General features: G+C 49.2%; 1 protein-coding gene across 1 annotated transcript in view; it reads left to right on the top strand.

Moving 5' to 3' along the window:
- The window catches only part of LOC146856076 (lysosomal alpha-glucosidase-like), an 829,176-nt gene that overhangs the window by 358,396 nt on the left and 452,198 nt on the right, over window positions 1-18,582 (top strand). The window contains exon 6 of the mRNA XM_085654093.1: window positions 5,567-5,663. Within this exon, the coding sequence (XP_085510219.1) occupies window positions 5,567-5,663 (97 nt within the window). The remainder of the gene's footprint in view (window positions 1-5,566; window positions 5,664-18,582) is intronic.

Raw genomic sequence — 18,582 nt, 5'->3', positions numbered from 1 at the left:
TGGAACTTAAGAGTTTGGAGAGCCACCCCACCCGTGGATACCTTTGTACCAGAGTTACCTATTCCAGAGGAGCCGGGTGCATAGGCACGAAGTGGCGTTGGAAACCCTTGTCGTTCTCTTTCGATGTCGACAAAGAAATGCTACTGCCGGAAGTAAGAAAAGTGTCCGGTGGAATCCAAACATGGATTCTAGATGAGAAGAACCTGAAAGCAAATGAGACAGAGTCTGGGTCACTTTGGGGTGATCAGGGGCTCGGTAGACGAATGCCCACCGATGTCGGGTGCTTCAGGTGTGTTGACGGGGATCTTGACTCTTCAGCTATGAGGACCAGGAGATGTCTTGGATGACCAGGAGCTAGATACGAGCTTTCTCATTAAGGATGTTGAGTGCTGAGGGGTCGGTGTCCGGCGAGAGCACCAACAAGCAGCGGCAAGCAACGTAGATTGTCAAATACGGTGTCAATCTGGCCCAGCAAGGACCAGGAGACTCACCACAGCAAGGGGAGTCAGGGCAGGCCTGGAGCAACCAGGGGAGCCCAATAAAGCAAAGTTGACCCTCGAGTGGACCCATAGGCTGAAGGCACAGGAGTCACGAGGGGACCTCAGGCGGTTTCACAGGGTACCAGCTAGCAAGGCACAGAGTGCGAGGATGCTGGAGTCCTCAGGAAAGAAACGCTTGGGTCAGGGCTACAAATGGCCCAATGCATGGAATTGTTGCACGACAACAAGCATATGCAGCTGCAAATGGACACGGTGCACAGGGGTACGGGTTATCTGGTCCCCACAAGGGATATCTGCCTCAAACTTGGTAAGAGGGCAGCTCGACCTCGGAGACCTTCAGAAACCCACCTCCTGTGTTGCTGGAGCCTTCGGAGTCCGCAGGGGCTCAGGATCAGCAGACGGGTCAGATGCATTACGGTGCCTGCGTTTGCAGGGGAGTGACTCCTTCACCCCAAGGGAGATTCTTCTGTTGTCTTGGAGTTCCACAGGGTCTTGCACTAAGCCTGTATGGATCATGGACACTGGCGAGACTGGGGACGGCAAGGGAAGACGAAGTCGAGCCCAAGGGAGGTCCCATGAAGTCCAGCATGTCCAGACGGTCGAAGGGTAGTGGTATCTTCTTACAGAATCTTGCCCACGTAAAATCTAATGTCCTGTAGCCAGGTAACCCATTTTATACCCATGGGAGAGGGTTGGACAAATTATAGGGACCATCCTAGGGGAGTGTCAGGAAAGAGAGGTGGCTACACCCATGTTCTATGTCCAGTTTCGTGCCAGAGCAGGAGCAAATGGCTCCCAGAACTGGTTTGAGCTGGAGTATGCACAGGGACACCAAATGTGACCCTGAGCTAGACTTTCTGGCACTGTGACAGTGCACCCACCCAGCCCCAATACACTAATCCTGTCTGGGAGGTGGTCACACCTCCCTGTGACAGGATGCCTATTGCGCTGCCTTCCCCTGCTCGAGCTTGGCTCAGCAAAAGGAGGGCAGACTCGTGTCTGTGGCTGGCAGCATCCATTTTGTGCTGAAAGGCTCGAGAAAGTTGGTACCAGTAGACTTAGGTACCCCAAGAACCTCGCTTCTGAGGGGAGGAATCATACCTCCCACACCAGTTGCTGGTGTGGAGGTATGATTCCAAGGTGTTTGACACCAAACACGACATACTTTGTTGTAGTCGTTTTCGAGATAGCATTTACCGCGAGGTTATAATGAACCTCTACCTATGGGTCTGGTAGTATCACACCTAGCCCGGGAGAATGGTCTCTGAAGGCTGTAGAGGGGCCCTGCTCATGCAGGAGCACCCTCTCATGTAAATCCCAGCACTCTGCCTTCAGGATTGAAAAGGCCTGCTATAGCTTACACAGGCTGCAGCAGCAGACGTGAGGTTCTATTTTGCATGGCCTCTCTTGGGTGGCATAATACATGCTTAAGCCCATGTGAGACCTCTGGGGTACCTATGCCCTGGGTACATGGTGTGCCATATACTAGGGACTGATAATGGACCCCAGTATCCAATCTGGAGTTGTACCAAAGTACATACATTTCAATTTAAGGGAGAAAGCAGATAGGCTGGGGTCCTGATTAGCAGGATGCCAGCTAGACTAGTCAAAAACCAGCAAAACACCAGGAAAAAAGTGGGGCAACCATGCAGTCAGATTCTACCTTCCTACATAAGGTTAATTAGTAATTCACTCAATTTATCTACTTTCCAGTTAGTGTTTGTGCAAGCGTGGTAATAGCATTTCTCAACCCTAATATGTCTCCTTTCAAACACTTAAAGTGTGCTTTGAAATAGCATTTTTCAACCCTAATATGTCTTCTTTCAAACGCTTAAACTGTGCCTTGACGATGTCGCCCACTAATTGTTGAGTATGACAAACAATTTCAAGGCCACTTTGTGCAGGGTCAACTAAAATCACAACATCCCCCGTCATGTCCAGAGGTTGGAATCTATTCTTGCACTCCACATTGACCACTAAAGGGGTTGATGGTCTTTCTCTCGCCTCCTTTACATGAATTTTCGAACTTCGTTTTTAAGCGAGAACTTGGAATATGAGGCACTTGCTGCACCAAGTAAACACCCCACCCAACAGTACAGGTATTTATCTGGTGTGTTAAATATCTCACCCCCTTCCAGCCCACTAGTAATCAGACTCTATATGCTATGAAGATATTAACTGTCTCGCAGACTTAAGGGAGGGTGTTCCAATGCCATCTGAATGCTTGATTCAGTAGCAGTATGCAGTGGTCCACATACCTAAATTATGTACGCCATTATAGAGTATAGGGCGGCAATTGACTACACCAGATACAACCCCTATTTGTTTAGCATTTGAGGAGCCACAGGGTCAATTTGAAATGGTAAATTTCCTTAACAACGAATCCTTCACACCGAATACTTTCACCCCGCATACCATCACTTTGCAAGATGCACCTACCCCGCATACCATTTACTCCACATGTCATTACATCGCATGCGCTTTTACAACGCATGCGATGTAATGACTATCCACCTTGTTTTGAGGAAACTGAGGCTCTACCGTTTCCTCACAACAGCGTGCACCGTGCACCGCCCCTCAGACGAAGCAGGAACTAGGAGAGAGGAACCACGAGGAGAGAGAGGTAAGAGGGATTGGGCCTGGGGTGGGGGTTACTTTTTTAGGGTTTATGGAAAAGTCGGGGCGTGCAGGGTAGTGTGTCAGTGTAGGGAGCAGTGTGGGGTCGAGGGAGGGTCGTGCTGGGGGTAGTGTTTAGGGTGTAGGGTAGTGTTGTGGTGTTGGTGTAGTGTAGGGTAGTGTTTTAGGGTTCAGGGTAGGGTCAGAGGGCCGTGCAGGGTAGTGTTTCAGTGTAGGGAGCAGAGTGGGGGTCGGGAGGGTCGTGCTGGGGGTAGTGTTTAGGGTAGTGTTGTGGTGTTTGTGTAGCATAGGGTAGTGTTTTAGGGTTTAGGGTAGTGTTGGGGGTCGTGCAGGGTAGTGTTTCAGTGTAGGGACGGGACTGGGAGTTGGGGCAGGATCGTGCAGGGGGTAGTGTATCAGGGTTTAGGGTAGTGTTGTGGTCTTTGTGTAGTGTAGGGAAGTGTTTTAGGGTTTAGGGTAGTGTTGGGTGGTCGTGCAGGGTAGTGTTTCAGTGGAGGTACGGGACTGGTGGTAGGGGCAGAGTCGTGCAGGGGTTAGTGTATTAGGTTTTAGGGTAGCATTGTGGTTTTGTGTAGTGTAGGGTAGTGCTTTCGGGTAGTGTATTAAGAAATGTACAGTTTTAAATGAATACTCAAGAATTAGTTAAAATTACATTATTTTTAAATTACTTACCCTCACAAAACCCCTGTTTTCCTGCTGTCCCGTCCCAGTGGATACTTAATATTTAAAGAGATGTACACTTTTAAATTAACACTCGAGTATTATTATTTTTTTTAATGATTAATTTAAATACCGTCATTTTTAAATTACTTACCCACCTAAAACCCCTGTTTCACTGGCATCCTGTGCCAGTAGGTAAGAGACTAATTTATAAAATTAAACATATTGACACATTTTCTTTTTCGTTGTACTGGAATGCGTTGTTTAAAATGCATTGTAAATGTACTTTTAATAGTTTTAATACAAAATTCATTGTATTTGCTTCGTTATAAAAATATGCGGGGTCATTGCATTTGCGTTGAGAAAAATGCGTGGTAATGGTATGCGGGTGTTTGTATGCGGAGTTACGTCGTGTATTTGAAACCAATGGGCCCTCCTCAGCAAAAGGCATGGCTTGAGCGTGCCTGGACTCACCCACCATATGTGTGATAGCTAATAACAAGGCCTATTCCATGGCGACCCCTGGCAAGCTCATGGTTTGGCTGTTCGATGGGAGAAAAATGAGGGAACCTGCTGCTGTAGAGCCTTTTCTCCATTGTCAAGCATCTTTAGATACCCTCTGTACGCATGCAATGCACCATCTGCAACTTGCTCACCTTAGGTGGACGCCTTTCATTTCACGATAGTGCAGTATGGCAGATGAATATTCATGCACTACCAACAGACATACGCACTGTGAGGAGCAAATAGCAGGATGTAGTGACTGTGACTGTGCTTTTCTCTGCCATTCAGGGTCCGCAGATGACCTGAGACCACAGGTTGTGCCAGAGCGTGAATTCTTTTAATGCAGTCTCACCATGCCACTTCACAGAATTATTTTTATAACAAATCATGTAAGCACCATTTCGGGTGTTTCATCCACAGCAGGGCCAAATGCAGTCTGAAATACAGGCTGTTTGTGTTATAATACATTATCACCATGATTGTGTGAAGTACCTCATCTCATACCACTAGATGATCCACCTAAGGACTCAATATCTCATCTTGCATACTAGTGTGTTATATTTCCAAGATGGCGGATATGTACTAACAATACAACAGCTAGTGCTCTCCTGAATTCATATTCTACATTCTTGCACTGGATAATAACATAGTCAAAAAAGACCCTAGAACAGTACATCCCACTGCTGCCTCCTACAAAATGAAATAAATTGCATGCACCATCAATTCCTTCCACTAATTAAATATGAATACGAATTGTGCCCCTCTTAATTGAATGTTGTGCTTACATGATTCAAAGTGCCATCCATCTTCTTGCAGTAAGGCAGGCTGATGGCTTACATTTGGTTATTTATCACCAGTCTGGCAGATTGACAGTAAGGACAGTGACATTGAGTGGCTGTGACTGGGGCAATCAGTAGAGACATATCAGGCAAACAGTAAATTGGCTATTGTCTGAGATCCATAACTGCATTGACACCTGCACTGTATTTACTGGTGTCCTCGGAACCAGTGGATGCAACCCTGAACCGACCATCTGCTAAAGCGCCTCTTGGTGTTTGTCCCTAGTACTGACTGCCTTTATGCTTTATTCTAAATGCTTCCGCTGACTTTTACATGCTCCTCTCTCTTTGTTCACATTGGTTCTGTAGTACACCGTGGCCATCTCGGTAGCATCTAGGAAAAACACAAAATCTAGCAATAAAAATTGTAATAAATAAAATGAATACCAAGCTACAATGTGTGCTCTGTTTTTGTTTACCTTCCAGCCGTTTGCCAATATGTATGGCGTGCACCCATTCTATATGTGTGTGGAGAGAGATTCGAGCGCTCACGGTGTCCTCTTCTTGAATGCCAATGCACAAGGTAAGGCTCGAGTGAAGCTACGTTCACAGTGCTCGGTCACAAAGCTACGTGCGCGTCTGAGTTTTTTTTACCTGCTAACAGTGTTTTTTAGGAGAGAGAAGCATTGTTTGGAATTCACAAATGTTGGCTTTACACTTTTGGCAAGACTTTACCCATGTGAGGATTTACGTGTCAGTTCATCTGACGAGGAGTGAATATTCTAGGCCTGGAACTCCCTGGCGATATATCCTCAACTACCCACTCACACATTTGTGTATATTTACAAATCTACCTCTGACCGATTCCTACTTTGGTGAAGGTTAGAGATTTACTTCTGCATAGCACAGGAGTAAATCCCTTCCCGGCATGGAAAGGGACAGGAAACAACCTAAAACTGACAGTGGTAGTCTTTGCCATTTTCACATAGAGGAGCTGCTTTTCACAAAGAACATTGGTATTACTCGAATTTGTCTGTGTATTAGTTCCACAGATGGAACGTTTCCAAGATCTCTCCCGCATGGTCTGTGACTAACAGTCAGGGGACACTTTTTTGAGCATGAATTTGGCACTTTAATTGTTATTTATTAAAGCTAATCTTCACCTGGGCTACTGAATCGGTTTAATGGATCATCAGGCACAGCTTCCTGTACAGCTGACAATTATTTCCTTCCTCAGAATGTTCATTTTTTTCATTTAGGGAGGGCATTATTTGTGGATGACTAAAATAGCATTCATGAACTTGAGTGAGTGAACGGTCTCTTACCCCTAATTGGCATTTAAAAAATCTCCTATGTCGCCTTTGTTGAAAAGTGGTTTTAAATAAAACTACGAACTACACACATTCTGACAATAGTCTCACCAGCCCAGCTCCTCCCCATATCCAGCACTGCTCAGGGCTTTGTCTTTGTGTGCTTGCATTGTGCCAGGGAGCAGAGCTTCCATTATGTGTGCCAGGGCTGACTTGCAGAGGTGCCTATTACTGTTTTATTGTGCAGGAGCTCTGGCAGAAGCAGATCATCTGCGACTGCTGCTAACGCAATGTGTGGGATCCTAATAGGGATTGCCTCTCTCTGTTCCTCTCTCTCTGTTCCCAACTTGTGTTGTCTAAAGTTCATGCATTTACTGAGAGAATTTCTGAGATATATGTTTGAACCTTAGCTATTACGATTGAAAAGAACAGGACATCATGACCCTTCACTGTGCTGCGGTGACCTAGAAAGGTCTGTGTGTTTCTTTTACCCAGCTTCACTGGTACATTAATTTGAAAAATCTCTGAGTTGGTGCATGTACAGCTAGCAGCAGGAGAGGCATTTTAAGACATAGGCAAAGTAGTAATTCACAGAGCCCCACCTTCCAAGGACCCTCCCCCTTTCACGCTATTGCAATCTTTCGCTCAGCCTATTTTACCTTTGTTGATTTTTCTGTCAAAACCTCTCTACCTCTACCTCTGCTCCTGACTCTCTCTCTCTCTTTTTAAGGGCCCCCTGTATATGTACATGCACTTGGATGTTGTGCGGTTGGTGAGGCGATTCCTTGTGGCATATATATATATATATATACACATACATACATACATACATGCATATATATATATTCACTGAAAAAACCATAGGTTTCACACATGTTATAGTTAGCGGAAATTTTACTGATAAAAAACCAATGAAATTCCCCCGTTATAGTTACTGCAGGCAACTATAACTCACGCGACCGCAATCCTCCGCTGATGCTAATACTGTATTTAGACACTTATTTGCCCATGTCTTCTTCCATACATTTTTAGCTATACATATATTACAAATATTTTTTTTTCATAAAGACACATATGTCATCAGCAGAAGATTGCGGTCGCGTGAGTTATAGTTGCCTGCAGTAACTATAACGGGGGAATTTCATTGGTTTTTTATCAGTAAAATTTCCGCTAACTATAACATGTGTGAAACCTATGGTTTTTTCAGTGAATTTGCAAGGTTTTTTAAATGCTAATTCCTAACTATAACGTGTGTGAAACCTATGGTTTTTTCAGTGAATTTGTACGTTTTTTTAAATGCTAAGTTACTTTACGCCATTCGTGGCGTGCGCGCCCACTTAACGCAGTTCGTTCTGTGCGCGCACGGTGCGCTTCGCGCACCGTGCGCGCACAGTGAGCATGCGGTGCGCTTCGCGCACCGCGCGCCCACTTTACGCAGTTAGTGCCATGCACGCACGGTGGGCACGCGGTGCGCTACGCGCACCGCGTGCCCACGTTACGCTAGATGGGCCATGTACGCACGATGCGCTTCGCGCACCGTGCGCACATGGAGGACATATGATGTACTTCGTTTTGAAAGGTAATATTTTAATTTTTCATATATTTTATAAGCCATGCACAAATGGTGCCCTTCGGGCACCATTTGCACACGGGGTGGAGAGAGTGTGGATAATTTTTTTTTTAATTTTTTTTTTTTATATATTTTAGTTTATCTCACCTGTGATATTAGCTATACATATATTACAAATATTTTTTTTTCATAAAGACACATATGTCATCAGCAGAAGATTGCGGTCGCGTGAGTTATAGTTGCCTGCAGTAACTATAACGGGGGAATTTCATTGGTGTTTTATCAGTAAAATTTCCGCTAACTATAACATGTGTGAAACCTAAGGTTTTTTCAGTGAATTTGCAAGGTTTTTTAAATGCTAATTCCTAACTATAACGTGTGTGAAACCTATGGTTTTTTCAGTGAATTTGTACGGTTTTTTAAATGCTAAGTTACTTTACGCCATTCGTGGTGTGCGCGCCCACTTAACGCAGTTCGTTCTGTGCGCACACGGTGCGCTTCGCGCACCGTGCGCGCACAGTGAGCACGCGGTGCGCTTCGCGCACCGCGCGCCCACTTTACGCAGTTAGTGTCATGCATGCACGGTGGGCACGCGGTGCGCTACGCGCACCGCGTGCCCACGTTACGCTAGATGGGCCATGTACGCACAATGCGCTTCGCACACCGTGCACACATGGAGGACATATGATGTACTTCGTTTTGAAAGGTAATATTTTAATTTTTCGTATATTTTATAAGCCATGCACAAATGGTGCGCTTCGGGCACCATTTGCACACGGGGTGGAGAGAGTGTGGATAATTTTTTTTTTTTATATATTTTAGTTTATCTCACCTGTGATAATCCATGCACAATTGGTGTCCTTCGGCCACCAATTGCACACGGGGTGGAGAGAGTGTGGATGATTTTTTTTTTTTTATAATTTTTTACCGTACGCGTACGGTAAGCGTAATCGGCGAAATTACCGAAAAAATAAAAATTCCGTTTTTGGCCTTGGTGGATCTTTGGGGACTCCCTCACCATGCCTATGTGTGTGGGAGCTGTCGAAACAGCCCCTTTACATGTTTTTGGGCTTTAAATCACTGTCAGTGCGAGAGAGAAAATGACGGCCGCCGCTTCCTGGTTTCGGCCGATTCGAATGTTTACTAAGATCTAAGAGTCAATCAGAATCGCGCTCGCGCACGCCACCGTACGCGTACGGTAAGCGTACCGTAAGCGCACCGTAAGCTGGCTCAGATATATATATTGATTTAAAGGCTATTTTCTCAGAATCTACTGAACAGATTTACACCAAACCTACAAAAGGCACTTCCTTGACCTGAGGACTACCTCTCTGCCAAATTTCTAGTAATTCTGTTCAGCCGTTCGGGCTGTAGCCCTGTCTAAAGGTCCTATGGAAAAATGCATGGGAAAAACGTGTTTTGGGACCCCCCTTTTATCTCAGCCCCCGCTTGACGAATCCCCCCGAGACTTTCAGGGTAGGAGCGGAGCGTAGCGCCCCACCTATTTTGAAAAATTCGCGAGGATTCGTCGACCGGCGCAAAAGTTATTCAAAATAGAATGTTGCGGATTTCCTATGGAAACGTGGTCCTAACTATAACTACCTACTGGCGACCGCCAGTAGGTAATATATACATATATATATATATATTCACTGAAAAAACCATGGGTTTCACACATGTTATAGGTAGCTGGACATTTCACTCGTACAAAACCATTGAAATTTCCCCGTTATAGTTAATTCAGCTAACTATAACTCGCGCGCCCGCAATCCACTGCTGATGATGTCACATATTACATCACTCATGACATGGTCAGTGACATCACTCATGACATCACTGATGACATCTCAAATGACATCACTGATGACATCATCCAGTGAATATGTGTCTTTCTGAAAAATACATATTTTTTATATATGTATATCTAAAGGTTAATGGAAGAATAAATGGGTAAATAAGTGTCTAAATGGATGTTTTTGTTTGTAAAATTAATTGTATAACTGACTTATTAACAGTATCTTAGTGAATACAAGTATTAGTGAGTAATGTTTAAATATTTAGATATCTGTATCAGTGTCTCACTTTGTGTATAAGAGGCTCCATGGGTTGGTGAGTAGCTACATGAGTGTGTATATGGGTTATTAGTTCGTTTTTAGAGTATCAGTATGAGTGTCTGTATGGTTCAGTAGGGGATATTACTTAGCGTATAGATGCATGAATGAGTGACTCACTGTTGGTATGTGTTTTGAAGACAGTATGTGAGCAGGACAGTATGGGTGGATGAGTGTGTGTATGGGTGGGTGACCTGGTTTCTTTGGCTCTACAGCAGGTCTGCTGACCTGGTTCTCTGGCTCTAGAGCAGCTCTGCTGGCCTGGTTCTCTGGCTCTAGAGCAGCTCTGCTGACCTAGTTCTTGGGCTACTGAGCAGCTCTGCTGATCTGGTTCTCTGGCTCTACAACAGATCTGCTGACCTGGTTCTCTGGCTCTGCAACAGCTCTGCCGACCTGTTTTTCTGGCTCTAAAGCAGTTTTGCTGACCCGGTTCTATGGCTCTAAAGCAGTTCTGCTGACATGGTTCTCTGGCTCTAAAGCAGCTGTGCTGACCTGGTTCTCTCCCTCTAGAGCAGCTCTGCTGACCTGGCTCTCTCCCTCTAAAGCAGCTCTACTGACCTGGTTTCTCTGGCTCTAGAGCAGCTCTGCTGACCTAGTTCTCTGGCTCTAGAGCAGCTCTGCTGACCTGGTTCTTAGGCTCTAGAGCAGCTCTGCTGACCTGGTTCTCTGGCTCTAGAGCAGCTCTACTGACCTGGTTCTTAGGCTCTAGAGCAGCTCTGCTGACCTGGTTCTCTGGCTCTAAAGCAGCTCTGCTGACTTGGTTCTCGTGCTCTAAAGCAGCACTGCTGACTTGGTTTTCTGGCTCTAGAGCAGCTCTGCTGACCTGGTTCTCGGGCTCCAAAGCCCTCTGCTGACCTGGTTTCTCTGGCTCTACCGCAGCTCTGCTGACCTGTTTCTCTGGCTCTAGAGCAGCTCTGCTGACCTGGTTCTCTGGCTCTAAAGCAGCTCTGCTGACCTGGTCCTATGGCTCTAGAGCAGCTCTGCTGACCTGGTTCTCCTCTGGCTCTAAAGCAGCTCTGCTGACCTGGTTCTCTCCCTCTAAAGCAGCTCTGCTGACCTGGTTTCTCTGGCTCTAGAGTAGCTCTACTGACCTGGTTCTCTCCCTCTAAAGCAGCTCTGATAACCTGGTTCTCTGGCTGTAGAGCAGCTCTGCTGACCTGGTTCTCTGTATCTAGAGCAGCTCTGCTGACCTGGTTCTCTGGCTGTAGAGCAGCTCTGCTGACCTGGTTCTCTCCCTCTAAAGAGCTCTGCTGACCTGGTTCTCTGGCTCTTAAGAGCTCTGCTGACCTGGTTCTCTGGCTCTAAAGCAGTTCTGCTGACCTGGTTATCTGGCTCTAAAACAGTTCTGCTGACCTAGTTCTCTGCCTCTAGAGCAGCTCCACTGACCTGGTTCACTCCCTCTAAAGCAGCTCTGCTGACCTGGTTTGTCTGGCTCTACAGCAGCTCTGCTGACCTGGTCCTCGGCCTCTAGAGCAGCTCTGCTGACCTGGGTCTCTGGCTCTAGAGCAGCGCTGCTGACCTGGATCTCTGGTTCTAGAGCAGCTCTGCTGACATGCTTCTTAGGCTCTAGAGCAGCTCTGCTGACCTGGTTCTCTGGATCTACAACGGCTCTGCTGACCTGGTTTCTCTGGCTCTACAGCAGATCTGCTGACCTGGTTCTCTGTCTCTAAAGCAGCTCTGCTGACTTGGTTCTCGGGCTCTAAAGCAGCTCTGCTGACTTGGTTCTCTAGCTCTAGAGCAGCTCTGCTGACCTGGTTCTCTGGCTCCAAAGCACTCTGCTGACCTGAGTTCTCTGGCTCTACAGCAGCTCTGCTGACCTGGTTCTCTGTCTCTAGAGCAGCTCTGCTGACCTGGTTCTCTGTATCTAGAGCAGCTCTGCTGACCTGGTTCTCTGGCTGTAGAGCAGCTCTGCTGACCTGGTTCTCTCCCTCTAAAGAGCTCTGCTGACCTGGTTCTCTGGCTCTTAAGAGCTCTGCTGACTTGGTTCTCGGGCTCTAAAGCAGCTCTGCTGACTTGGTTCTCTAGCTCTAGAGCAGCTCTGCTGACCTGATTTCTCTGGCTCTACAGCAGCTCTGCTGACCTGGTTCTCTGTCTCTAGAGTAGCTCTGCTGACCTGGTTCTCTGTCTCTAAAGCAGCTCTGCTGACCTGGTTCTCCTCTGGCTCTAAAGCAGCTCTGCTGACCTGGTTCACTCCCTCTAAAGCAGCTCTGCTGACCTGGTTTGTCTGGCTCTACAGCAGCTCTGCTGACCTGGTCCTCGGCCTCTAGAGCAGCTCTGCTGACCTGGGTCTCTGGCTCTAGAGCAGCGCTGCTGACCTGGGTCTCTGGTTCTAGAGCAACTCTGCTGACCTGCTTCTTAGGCTCTAGAGCAGCTCTGCTGACCTGGTTCTCTGGATCTACAACGGCTCTGCTGACCTGGTTTCTCTGGCTCTACAGCAGATCTGCTGATCTGGTTCTCTGGCTCTAAAGCAGCTCTGCTGACTTGGTTCTCGGGCTCTAAAGCAGCTCTGCTGACTTGGTTCTCTGGCTCTAGAGCAGCTCTGCTGACCTGGTTCTCTGGCTCCAAAGCACTCTGCTGACCTGATTTCTCTGGCTCTACAGCAGCTCTGCTGACCTGGTTCTCTGTCTCTAGAGCAGCTCTGCTGACCTGGTTCTCTGGCTCTACGACGGCTCTGCTGATCTGGTTTCTCTGGCTCTAAAGCAGCTCTGCTGACTTGGTTCTCGGGCTCTAAAGCAGCTCTGCTGACTTGGTTCTCTGGCTCTAGAGCAGCTCTGCTGACCTGGTTCTCTGGCTCCAAAGCACTCTGCTGACCTGTTTTCTCTGGCTTACAGCATCTCTGCGGACCTGGTTCTCTGGCTCTAGAGCAGCTCTGCTGACCTGGTTCCCTGGCTCTAAAGCAGCTCTGCTGACCTGGTTCTATGGCTCTAAAGCAGCTCTGCTGACCTGGTTCTCTCCCTCTAAAGCAGCTCTGCTGACCTGGTTTCTCTGGCTCCAGAGTAGCTCTGCTGACCTGGTTCTCTCCCTCTAAAGCAGCTCTGCTGACCTGGTTCTCTGGCTGTACAGCAGCTCTGTTGACCTGGTTCTCTGTATCTAGAGCAGCTCTGCTGACCTGGTTCTCTGGCTCTAGAGTAGCTCTGCTGAGCTGGTTCTCTGGCTCTAAAGCAGCTCTGCTGACCTGGTTCTCTGGCTCTAAAGCAGCTCTGTTGACCTGGTTCACTCCCTCTAAAGCAGCTCTGCTGACCTGGTTTGTCTGGCTCTACAGCAGCTCTGCTGACCTGGTCCTCGGCCTCTAGAGCAGCTCTGCTGACCTGGGTCTCTGGCTCTAGAGCAGCGCTGCTGACCTGGGTCTCTGGTTCTAGAGCAGCTCTGCTGACCTGCTTTTTAGGCTCTAGAGCAGCTCTGCTGACCTGGTTCTCTGGATCTACAACAGCTCTGCTGACCTGGTTTCTCTGGCTCTACAGCAGATCTGCTGACCTGGTTCTCTGGCTCTAAAGCAGCTCTGCTGACTTGGTTCTCGGGCTCTAAAGCAGCTCTGCTGACTTGGTTCTCTGGCTCTAGAGCAGCTCTGCTGACCTGGTTCTCTGGCTCCAAAGCACTCTGCTGACCTGATTTCTATGGCTCTACAACAGCTCTGCTGACCTGGTTCTCTGTCTCTAGAGTAGCTCTGCTGACCTGGTTCTCTGGCTCTAAAGCAGCTCTGCTGACTTGGTTCTCTGGCTCTAGAGCAGCTCTGCTGACCTGGTTCTCTGGCTCCAAAGCACTCTGCTGACCTGATTTCTCTGGCTCTACAACAGCTCTGCTGACCTGGTTCTCTGTCTCTAGAGCAGCTCTGCTGACCTGGTTCTCTGGCTCTACGACGGCTCTGCTGATCTGGTTTCTCTGGCTCTAAAGCAGCTCTGCTGACTTGGTTCTCGGGCTCTAAAGCAGCTCTGCTGACTTGGTTCTCTGGCTCTAGAGCAGCTCTGCTGACCTGGTTCTCTGGCTCCAAAGCACTCTGCTGACCTGTTTTCTCTGGCTTACAGCAGCTCTGCGGACCTGGTTCTCTGGCTCTAGAGCAGCTCTGCTGACCTGGTTCCCTGGCTCTAAAGCAGCTCTGCTGACCTGGTTCTATGGCTCTAAAGCAGCTCTGCTGACCTGGTTCTCTCCCTCTAAAGCAGCTCTGCTGACCTGGTTTCTCTGGCTCCAGAGCAGCTCTGCTGACCTGGTTCTCTCCCTCTAAAGCAGCTCTGCTGACCTGGTTCTCTGGCTGTACAGCAGCTCTGTTGACCTGGTTCTCTGTATCTAGAGCAGCTCTGCTGACCTGGTTCTCTGGCTCTAGAGTAGCTCTGCTGAGCTGGTTCTCTGGCTCTAAAGCAGCTCTGCTGACCTGGTTCTCTGGCTCTAAAGCAGCTCTGTTGACCTGGTTCACTCCCTCTAAAGCAGCTCTGCTGACCTGGTTTGTCTGGCTCTACAGCAGCTCTGCTGACCTGGTCCTCGGCCTCTAGAGCAGCTCTGCTGACCTGGGTCTCTGGCTCTAGAGCAGCGCTGCTGACCTGGGTCTCTGGTTCTAGAGCAGCTCTGCTGACCTGCTTTTTAGGCTCTAGAGCAGCTCTGCTGACCTGGTTCTCTGGATCTACAACAGCTCTGCTGACCTGGTTTGTCTGGCTCTACAGCAGATCTGCTGACCTGGTTCTCTGGCTCTAAAGCAGCTCTGCTGACTTGGTTCTCGGGCTCTAAAGCAGCTCTGCTGACTTGGTTCTCTGGCTCTAGAGCAGCTCTGCTGACCTGGTTCTCTGGCTCCAAAGCACTCTGCTGACCTGATTTCTCTGGCTCTACAACAGCTCTGCTGACCTGGTTCTCTGTCTCTAGAGTAGCTCTGCTGACCTGGTTCTCTGGCTCTAAAGCAGCTCTGCTGACTTGGTTCTCTGGCTCTAGAGCAGCTCTGCTGACCTGGTTCTCTGGCTCCAAAGCACTCTGCTGACCTGATTTCTCTGGCTCTACAACAGCTCTGCTGACCTGGTTCTCTGTCTCTAGAGTAGCTCTGCTGACCTGGTTATCTGGCTCTAAAACAGTTCTTCTGACCTAGTTCTCTGCCTCTAGAGCAGCTCCGCTGACCTGGTTCACTCCCTCTAAAGCAGCTCTGCTGACCTGGTTTGTCTGGCTCTACAGCAGCTCTGCTGACCTGGTCCTCGGCCTCTAGAGCAGCTCTGCTGACCTGGGTCTCTGGCTCTAGAGCAGCGCTGCTGACCTGGATCTCTGGTTCTAGAGCAGCTCTGCTGACCTGCTTTTTAGGCTCTAGAGCAGCTCTGCTGACCTGGTTCTCTGGATCTACAACGGCTCTGCTGACCTGGTTTCTCTGGCTCTACAGCAGATCTGCTGACCTGGTTCTCTGGCTCTAAAGCAGCTCTGCTGACTTGGTTCTCGGGCTCTAAAGCAGCTCTGCTGACTTGGTTCTCTAGCTCTAGAGCAGCTCTGCTGACCTGGTTCTCTGGCTCCAAAGCACTCTGCTGACCTGATTTCTCTGGCTCTACAGCAGCTCTGCTGACCTGGTTCTCTGTCTCTAGAGTAGCTCTGCTGACCTGGTTCTCTGGCTCTAAAGCAGCTCTGCTGACCTGGTTCTCCTCTGGCTCTAAAGCAGCTCTGCTGACCTGGTTCACTCCCTCTAAAGCAGCTCTGCTGACCTGGTTTGTCTGGCTCTACAGCAGCTCTGCTGACCTGGTCCTCGGCCTCTAGAGCAGCTCTGCTGACCTGGGTCTCTGGCTCTAGAGCAGAGCTGCTGACCTGGGTCTCTGGTTCTAGAGCAACTCTGCTGACCTGCTTCTTAGGCTCTAGAGCAGCTCTGCTGACCTGGTTCTCTGGATCTACAACGGCTCTGCTGACCTGGTTTCTCTGGCTCTACAGCAGATCTGCTGACCTGGTTCTCTGGCTCTAAAGCAGCTCTGCTGACTTGGTTCTCGGGCTCTAAAGCAGCTCTGCTGACTTGGTTCTCTGGCTCTAGAGCAGCTCTGCTGACCTGGTTCTCTGGCTCCAAAGCACTCTGCTGACCTGATTTCTCTGGCTCTACAGCAGCTCTGCTGACCTGGTTCTCTGTCTCTAGAGCAGCTCTGCTGACCTGGTTCTCTGGCTCTACGACGGCTCTGCTGATCTGGTTTCTCTGGCTCTAAAGCAGCTCTGCTGACTTGGTTCTCGGGCTCTAAAGCAGCTCTGCTGACTTGGTTCTCTGGCTCTAGAGCAGCTCTGCTGACCTGGTTCTCTGGCTCCAAAGCACTCTGCTGACCTGTTTTCTCTGGCTTACAGCAGCTCTGCGGACCTGGTTCTCTGGCTCTAGAGCAGCTCTGCTGACCTGGTTCCCTGGCTCTAAAGCAGCTCTGCTGACCTGGTTCTATGGCTCTAAAGCAGCTCTGCTGACCTGGTTCTCTCCCTCTAAAGCAGCTCTGCTGACCTGGTTTCTCTGGCTCCAGAGCAGCTCTGCTGACCTGGTTCTCTCCCTCTAAAGCAGCTCTGCTGACCTGGTTCTCTGGCTGTACAGCAGCTCTGTTGACCTGGTTCTCTGTATCTAGAGCAGCTCTGCTGACCTGGTTCTCTGGCTCTAGAGTAGCTCTGCTGAGCTGGTTCTCTTGCTCTAAAGCAGCTCTGCTGACCTGGTTCTCTGGCTCTAAAGCAGCTCTGCTGACCTGGTTCACTCTCTCTAAAGCAGCTCTGCTGACCTGGTTTGTCTGGCTCTACAGCAGCTCTGCTGACCTGGTCCTCGGCCTCTAGAGCAGCTCTGCTGACCTGGGTCTCTGGCTCTAGAGCAGCGCTGCTGACCTGGGTCTCTGGTTCTAGAGCAGCTCTGCTGACCTGCTTTTTAGGCTCTAGAGCAGCTCTGCTGACCTGGTTCTCTGGATCTACAACAGCTCTGCTGACCTGGTTTCTCTGGCTCTACAGCAGATCTGCTGACCTGGTTCTCTGGCTCTAAAGCAGCTCTGCTGACTTGGTTCTCGGGCTCTAAAGCAGCTCTGCTGACTTGGTTCTCTGGCTCTAGAGCAGCTCTGCTGACCTGGTTCTCTGGCTCCAAAGCACTCTGCTGACCTGATTTCTCTGGCTCTACAACAGCTCTGCTGACCTGGTTCTCTGTCTCTAGAGTAGCTCTGCTGACCTGGTTCTCTGGCTCTAAAGCAGCTCTGCTGACCTGGTTCTCCTCTGGCTCTAAAGCAGCTCTGCTGACCTGGTTCACTCCCTCTAAAGCAGCTCTGCTGACCTGGTTTCTCTGGCTCTAGAGCAGTTCTGCTGATCTGGTTCTCTCCCTCTAAAGCAGCTTAGCTGACCTGGTTCTCTGGCTGTAGAGCAGCTCTGCTGACCTGGTTCTCTGTATCTAGAGCAGCTCTGCTGACCTGGTTCTCTGGCTCTAGAGCAGCTCTGCTGACCTGGTTCTCTGGCTCTTAAGAGCTCTGCTGACCTAGTTCTCTGGCTCTAAAGCAGTTCTGCTGACCTGGTTCTCTGGCTCTAAAGCAGTTCTGCTGACCTAGTTCTCTACCTCTAGAGCAGCTCTGCTGACCTGGTTCTATAGCTCTAAAGCAGCTCTGCTGACCTGGTTCTCTGGTTCTAGAGCAGCTCTGCTGACCTGGTTCTCTGGCTCTAAAGCAGATCTGCTGACCTCGTTCACTCCCTCTAAAGCAGCTCTGCTGACCTGGTTTCTATGGCTCTACAGCAGCTCTGCTGACCTGGTTCTCGACCTCTAGAGTAGCTCTGCTGACCTGGGTCTCTGGCTCTAGAGCAGCGCTGCTGACCTGGGTCTCTGGTTCTAGAGCAGCTCTGCTGACCTGCTTCTTAGGCTCTAGAGCAGCTCTGCTGACCTGGTTCTCTGGCTCTACGACGGCTCTGCTGACCTGGTTTCTCTGGCTCTACAGCAGCTCTGCTGACCTGGTACTCTGGCTCTAAAGCAGCTCTGCTGACTTGGTTCTCGGGCTCTAAAGCAGCTCTGCTGACTTGGTCCTCTGGCTCTAGAGCAGCTCTGCTGACCTGGTTCTCTGGCTCCAAAGCACTCTGCTGACCTGTTTTCTCTGGCTCTACAGCAGCTCTGCGGACCTGGTTCTCTGGCTCTAGAGCAGCTCTGCTGACCTGGTTCCCTGGCTCTAAAGCAGCTCTGCTGACCTGGTTCTATGGCTCTAGAGCAGCTCTGCTGACCTGGTTCTCCTCTGGCTCTAAAGCAGCTCTGCTGACCTGGTTCTCTCCCTCTAAAGCAGCTCTGCTGACCTGGTTTCTCTGCCTCCAGAGCAGCTCTGCTGACCTGGTTCTCTCCATCTAAAGCAGCTCTGCTGACCTGGTTGTCTGGCTGTACAGCAGCTCTGCTGACCTGGTTCTCTGTATCTAGAGCAGCTCTGCTGACCTGGTTCTCTGGCTCTAGAGCAGCTCTGCTGACCTGGTTCTCTCCCTCTAAAGAGCTCTGCTGACCTGGTTCTCTGGCTCTTAATAGATCTGCTGACCTGGTTCTCTGGCTCTAAAGCAGTTCTGCTGACCTGGTTTTCTGGCTCTAAAGCAGTTCTGCTGACC

Source organism: Triturus cristatus, chromosome 4_1, assembly GCF_964204655.1.
Source record: "Triturus cristatus chromosome 4_1, aTriCri1.1, whole genome shotgun sequence".
Taxonomy (NCBI): domain Eukaryota; kingdom Metazoa; phylum Chordata; class Amphibia; order Caudata; family Salamandridae; genus Triturus; species Triturus cristatus.
Note: the sequence above shows the minus strand (reverse complement) of the source record. Positions and strands in the feature narration are given on the sequence as shown.